Source organism: Octopus sinensis, linkage group LG6, assembly GCF_006345805.1.
Source record: "Octopus sinensis linkage group LG6, ASM634580v1, whole genome shotgun sequence".
NCBI lineage: Eukaryota > Metazoa > Mollusca > Cephalopoda > Octopoda > Octopodidae > Octopus > Octopus sinensis.
The window spans coordinates 9,339,198-9,346,865 of record NC_043002.1 but is presented as its reverse complement, the minus strand read 5'-3'; the positions used below and the strand labels follow the sequence as shown (position 1 = coordinate 9,346,865).

Genomic DNA, 7,668 nt, shown 5'->3' with positions numbered 1-7,668 from the left:
AAGTAGGTCTGGTATTGTTGCATTTGTTTAATTTCTAAACTAATGCCATAATCAGGTTACTCTCTTTTTACTCTTTTTACTTGTTTCAGTCATTAGACTGCGGCCATGCTGAAGCACCGCCTTTAGTCGAGCAAATCGACCCCGGGACTTATTCTTTGTAAGCCAAGTACTTATTCTATCGGTCTCTTTTGCCGAACCGCTAAGTGACAGGGACATAAACACACCAGCATCGGTTGTCAAGCAATGCTAGGGGGACAAATACAGACACACAAACATACACACACATACATACATATATATATATATACATATATACGACAGGCTTCTTTCAGTTTCCGTCTCCCAAATCCACTCACAAGACATTGGTCGGCCCGAGGCTATAGCAGAAGACACTTGCCCAAGGTGCCACGCAGTGCGACTGAACCCGGAACCATGTGGTTGGTAAGCAAGCTACTTACCACACAGCCACTCCTGCACCTATAAAAAAACCCGCTGTAAAAACCCATGTAATTTATGCACTTTTTTTGGCAAAAACAAAAAATAAACTTTGGTGGGTGCGTAAATTACATGAGTAGATTGTTTACAGAAATTTTTTTGTTGGAAAATGACACAAATGTAAACATTCATACAGGAAGTTGACTCATTTAATGTTAGAATAGGTTTTCCCAGAAAAAAATATAATGAAGTTGACTTTTATTTATGCTGGACGGTATAACGCTTACTTTTTCTGTATAAATTTACTAAAACCATTAATGGTTAACTTCTTTTTGAAGTTTGACGTTCATGCTGGTAATCACAGTCCACGCCATATTTTACATTTTCTTGGAGTTTCTACCTATTGCAATGGAGTCCAGCAATTTCCTTAAATAGATCCGGTTTTCTCCACTTAAGAAGTCTAGCTTGGTTCACCTCCAGGAAGCTGTTGCTCGCTTTCTACACAATTAGGACAATGAAATTTATCACCGCCAACATCGCCACTATCAGCTCTTTCTGCACCTAATGCCAATCACAACATCATAATTCATCCTTGCGCATGTAAACTCACTAAGTGAATATGACTTAGCATTCCTATAGAAACCTTCATTTACCTTATACAGTATTTAATGTCATTTCACATTCAGGTTGAATTATGCAGCAATCTTATGTTCTCTTCATAGAACACTTGTATGTATTGCCAGTTCTTTTGGTGTAGTAGATTTTTGCTATTCTTGTCTATGTCTCCTCACAGACGTGTATATTCTAACAGGTCGCTTCTTAAATTTCACACCTCTCTTGTTCAGTAAACACTGAGTTAAACTTGCAAAGCTGTTTATTTTCTCCTTTCGATTTTTAATGTTTATTTTAGCAGGTTACCAAACTGTCAGTTTGGTCTCCTGGCTAAAACAGTAATGATAAATTTTAAAGTTTGCTTGACATTTTATAAGTGTGAAAGGGATTAAAATTTGATGCTTCGTATCAAAGGTTCCGACAAGAATAGGCAGAAAATCAGAGCTTGAGAAAAGAAGACGCTTTCAACCAATCAGAATTCTGTTTACATAATCAGTTTGATCGGTCACCTTCCTCTGTCGGTTGAGTAAAGTGTCATCCAAGCTGATGTTGGTTGGTAATTAGACTTATTTTGCAACACTTGTGCGTATTTATCAGCTTTATTTTTGTTGATAAGAATTATCAACAACTTTTCCTGTGATCGTGATTTGAGAAGACATACAGAAGTATGCTAAAGATCAGACATAATCTCTTGTGGGCAAGAAATGTAAAATAAAGTTTATTATAAACAACACAAAAAACTTTGTAATTAAATAACTTTCAATGTGATACTTGTTAAACAAATTAATTTTGTTTAATGAATATTTAGTAAAATCTAATCATAAGTGAAATTATGCTAAATACAACTAAATTGAAAACCTTTTCCCCCTGGCCATATCTGCAATTCTGAAAACTTTTGGGTGCGAATTACCCGGGTAGAAGCTTTTTTTTTTTAACAATTTTTATCCTGAAGATCACCTGCGTAAATTACACTGTATAGGGTAAAACCCTATTACATGGGTTTTTATTGTATGAATTTGGAACTCTTTTTTTTGTATTGAAATTTAAAATTTTCTGCTTCTTGCTGAATACAAAAGTACCATGCACTATAAAGATCAATATTGTTACTCTTACCATCTGAAAGCATTCTATACTTTATAATTATCTCTCTCAGTTGAACAGGCAGTATTTAGTCATAGAACACCAGTATCAGTGCCTGGAGCATTACCCACTTAGAAAATTCAGCCTCTCAGTTGCATATGATATTTATTCATTATCTTAGAGTATTCTTTAAAACTTTCTGAAAAGGTTGTGTTGCAATGAATTGAGTCTTTTTTTTTTCTTTTCTTTTTTTTCCAGAGGGATGAATGAGTTGAAAAATTTACAGTATTTACCTCGTGCATCAGAACCACGGGAAATTTTAGTGGAGGACAGAACTCGTTGCCATGCTGACCATGTGGGACATGGATTTGATAGGCGCACAACTGCAGCTGTAGGGGTACTGAAAGCTGTCAATAAACCAAAAGAGTATGGTTTCTTTCATTGTTTTGCCAAATTAGAATTTTCAATTCATTACTGTTGATTTTCTTTTGATCTTTCTTTTCAAAAATTATTCTTGCTGGAATAACACATCCAATGTTCTAATTTTACAGAATTCCAAAGCAGAACAGAATTGTTAAAGATGTGATCTGTTTCCACCCAGGAGATTTCCTTGAATTAGTTAATAAGATGCAACTTGATTTACATGAACCCCCTGTATCACAAGTAGGTATCATAAACTTATTCAAATTGTACATTTGCTGTTCTAGTAGGGAAGAAGGTTAAACATTTATGCTTGATTACAGTTGATATAAATTCTAAGAGTAGAGCCTTCGATTCCAGTAATACAAACATTATTTCTAACAAGAAGTCTGTTGGCAGGAAAAATATAGGTTGTGTCTTTAGTGACCTTTTGTCAAGCTACTGTTTTGGTCTTTAATCCTTCGCAATTTTATCTTTATTTTGCTGGAATTAAATCTTGAATGAAATTATTGCTGCTTCATGTTTAATCTGCCTTTGTAGTTGAGACTAATCACATAGACAGGTGCAGGTAATATGAGCCAAAGAGATGAAGGCAACTAAATTGAAGGGATACAACAAACCTACTAAATCTGTAACGGCAGCAAAAGAAAGAAAAATATAAAAATCTCAAGAAACATACATTAATTCATACACTTTAGTCCAACTTCAGAAATCTATAATGCAAGATCTAAAAATCTATACTAAGGCGGCGGCGAGCTGGCAGAAACGTTAGCATGCCGGGCGAAATGCGTAGCCGTAATTTCGTCTGCTGTTAGGTTGTGAGTTCAAATTCCGCTGAGGTCAACTTTGCCTTTCATCCTTTCGGAGTCGATAAATTAAGTACCAGTTACGCACTGGGGTCGATATAATCGACTTAATCCGTTTGTCTGTCCTTGTTTGTCCACTCTGTGTTTAGCCCCTTATTGGTAGTAAAGAAATAGGTATACCATGATATTAAAACATTATATGAAGTATGACATTTGTTTTTTCCTAAATTTTCATTCTTGTAAAACTATCATATAAATCAAAATTCTATTGTTCTGTTTTCTAGTGTGTTACCTGGGTGGAGGATGCAAAATTGAACCAGTTGCATAGAGAAGGTATCCGTTATGCACGTATTCAACTCCGACATAATGATATCTATTTTATCCCAAGGAATGTTGTACACCAGTTCAAAACTGTGTCAGCAGTTACAAGCATTGCTTGGCATGTGAGATTACGCAGCTACTATCCTGATCTTCAAACTGATGATGAGGACGAAGCAGATAAAAACAAAGAAGAACCTATGGAACAAGAAAGCTCTGTTAAGCAAGAACCTTCAGTTCACAATGTAAAGTCAGAAGACCCTGAAGCCAAGCAGCTAACTCCTGATAATCATACACATTCATCACATCCACAAAAGCAGCCACATGAATCTGTACCATTAGCTCCACAAACCATAGTCTGTCATACCAAGTCAGAATCAATTTCTAAAAGCCATCATGATTCCCAGTCTGTGATTCCCGATTCCAGTGGCAAACACCACAAGAAAGCATCTGGTTGTAAACTGGAATTGTCAGGGAAAAAAGAGCATTCTGTTACCAAAAAGGAGCCTTCATTCACACATAAGGAGCCAAGTTCTTCTGTGAGCAAATCTGAAAGAAAGATTTCAGGACATGATCATCCTTCTATGAAACGAGACAGTTCTTCAGTAACACAAAATCCAGCACACAAACATAAGAGTCCTTCAGTTTCAAAATATTCTTTTGTTAAATCTGAGCATTCTAGCAAAGCACAAATTCCAACTATAGTTACACAAGATTATTCCCACACTGTTAAACAAAAATCTCTGTCATGCACACAAAATCCTTTTAAAAAGCAAGAATCATTATCAAAATCTACATTTTCTGTGACCAAACCTGAATTTTTATCTTCAGAATCCAAACCACACACTAAACACGAAGCATTTAAAATAGCTACAAAACCTTCTGTTACTAAACATGAATCATCAAAATCAGGGCTTGGGTCCAGTTTTGTCCCCAAAGTTTCAAAATCAGATTCTCATTCTAATTTCAGTCATAAAGATTTCTCTTCAATGTCTAAACATAAACAAGTGTCAACAAGTTCAAAACATAGCAAGAGCGAAACAGTTACCTCTTCTTGGGATTTAAATGTTTGTGAAAAATCTTCCCCTCAATGTCTTGCTGCCACAGAATCTTCTAGTTCAGTAGCCACAGCTCATGATCACAAAAAAGAGAGTTTAATGCCAACATCAGTTACTGAAGCTACTCCTCCACAAGATCCCCATGCTGTGTTGTCAGCAAATGTGTCTGAAGCAAACAAATCTTCATCAGTGAAAGAATTTCAAAAAGAAACTGCTCCTGTTGCAATTCCTAAAAAACAATTTCCAACAGTGTCAGAGGCTAATATTGAACCAAAAGCAGAGCTGTGTGTAGTTGCTCAGAAAGAGATGCCTTCATGTGTGCCATCACCAAATCTGGCCCATAAAGAGATATCTGTTTCAGTGCCAACATCAAATGTGACTGAAAGGGAAACTAGTTTAATACCAAGCCCTACTATTAACAAAGAGTCTGAACACCATACTGTTACTCAACCCAGGTCCTTAGATGTATCACGTATTGATCACCCCAAAGCACAATCAGTTATAGCAGAACCCAAACCAACAACTAGCTTGTCATGTTCACTGAAAACTGAGAAAACTCCTAGTTTTCCTTCAGATGTGAACAAGGATTTAACCTCTGTTGAAATTTCTACCCCTAAAAAGGAATCATCTAGTATAAAATCTCAACCCATTGTTTCAGTAGAAAATAACAGTCAGAAGGATGCAAAACCTCACCAAAGCTCAACTGAAATATTTCCAGTTGAACACAACACAAAAAAAAGATTAGAATTGCCCACCCCAGAAAACTTAGCCATCATCAATCCCATCAGCAGTTATTTTCCCTCAGAGCCATCTAAAAATCAAACTCTAGTTGATACTCCAAGCTCATTGCCATCTCCAAGTACTCCTCAGCCAACTACTATTGAATCTTGCACAATCATTTGTAAATCTAAGCCTACATCATTAGAATCTTGTGAAGTTATTTCTGAAGAAACAGTTCAAGAAATGGTCATACAAGAATCAACTAGTCCAGAAAAGCTTATTACAGTACACCAATCAGCTTTTCAGTCAGCTGGTGTTGATCTCACTTCTACTGGAAACAATAACCCTGCCTCATCTCAACAGTTGCCTGTGATTGAAATGCCCCCATCGCACTTTGTTGATGTTCATGAAAGTGTTAGTGTTGACCAAGATATCTCCAAAGCACAGCCAGCATCAACTACACAGCAGTTTCTTAGAAAGATGTACGATGCCAGCATCAAACCTGAAGACACTCTCATTGAACACCAGTATCTCCCTTCCAAGCCTGAACAATCCACAACCAGATATGTTCCTGAGACACATCAACATTGTGAAGAGTCTCCAATGGATACTGATACTTGACATTTTAATTAATGATCCCACTTACTAATATTCCAGGAACAAGTGGGGCTAATTTTCGCTAAATTATGTAAATTTCAAACTTTACTGTTTGGATTTTAGTGGCTGCTCTTCTAACCACAACTATGATACAGTCCCAACTCAACAGTAAAAATATCCCAAACTCCCTATTTTAATGAACAGTGTTTTTTTTTGTTCTTTTATTTAATTTTTTTCATTTTATTTAGCTTATCTATTCCTCTACTTTTTCCTTATTTCCCCTCTCTCCATCTATCTCTCTATCACACTTTCTCTTTCTCTCTCTCTCTCTCATTCTTTACTTTCACATTTGCAATGCCCAAACTTATTCTGCATATACATTCTTTCAATATATTTTACCTTTTCCACTAAGCTGCTGCTGCTATTTCATTTGATTCATTTCAATCTTATTAATATATATGATGCTCCCCTATTCCCAGTTTTTATAACACTTGTTTATCTTTTAAATTAGATTGTTATCTTTGAGCAAAAGGAAAAGAAAATTAGATGGGCCTGATGAATTCAGGACAAAAATTGTTGATTTTTATTCAATTTTGTTTTATTTCCCTATCTTATTTTATCTTCATATGGGTGACTATAAAAAGTTTGCTAAAATCAATTGTTGTGTATATAATAATATATATATAGCTTTCATCTATGTGTGTGTGCATGTATGTGTGTGTGTGTATTCATATGTATTTTATAAAATAAAGTTTGACAGTGATTTCAAGGTTTTGCCTTACCAGCCATCGTCAGACTGTTGATAGGTGGCAAGTAAAGCCAAAACTTTTGAAGTCACTGTCAATTTTGTCTTTGTAAAATATATATATGATACTCTACTGAAAATTATTGAGTGATCCTTCAATTAATGTTCAACTGTTTTGATAAATTTTACATAAAAAAAACAAAACATTAATCAGTTCACATATATGTATGAGTGTGTTTGTGTGTATGTGTGTATAAGACATACACACACACATTCACACACACACACATGCACATATACATACATCATACACTCACATGCGCACACACACACCTACATGCACACACTCTTTCTTAATCTCCAAGTGAAACAGCTAGAACAGCTGCTGAAGTTGAATTGTTTCTGACACAGTCCAATGTCTCATTCTGACCATCAACTGTGGCATAACAACCTACATTACTGTATGGTAGTTTCTTCATAACTTCCATATGGGTTTATTATTTAAAATAAATACTATGGTCATATTCATCTGTTATTTAGTGTTTTTTATTCTTAACCTGTTCACTTATTTTGTCTTTGGTTTTATCACATTTATGTGTCGGTGGCACATAAAAGCACCCACTACACTCTCGGAGTGGTTGGCGTTAGGAAGGGCATCCAGCTGTAGAAACACTGCCAGATCTGACTGGCCTGGTGCAGCCTTCGGGCTCCCCAGACCCCAGTTGAACTGTCCAACCCATGCTAGCATAGAAAGCGGACGTTAAACGATGATGATGATGATGATGATGAATAATGTAACTTTATTGTAATTATTTCATTTTTGGATTTGGTTTGCAAGATTCTTTACATGAGTTCGTGTGTTGAAACATATTTTGTT

The 7,668-nt window shown here is 35.7% G+C and overlaps 1 protein-coding gene across 1 annotated transcript in view; it reads left to right on the top strand.

The window, feature by feature from the left end:
• Nucleotides 1-7,319, top strand: part of LOC115212898 — a 54,123-nt gene extending 46,804 nt beyond the window's left edge. Inside the window, exons 3-5 of the mRNA XM_029781697.2 lie at nucleotides 2,386-2,553; nucleotides 2,679-2,790; nucleotides 3,638-7,319. Of these exons, the coding sequence (XP_029637557.1) occupies nucleotides 2,386-2,553; nucleotides 2,679-2,790; nucleotides 3,638-6,070 (2,713 nt within the window). The 3' untranslated portion in view covers nucleotides 6,071-7,319. The remainder of the gene's footprint in view (nucleotides 1-2,385; nucleotides 2,554-2,678; nucleotides 2,791-3,637) is intronic.
• The last annotated feature ends 349 nt before the right edge of the window (nucleotides 7,320-7,668 follow it).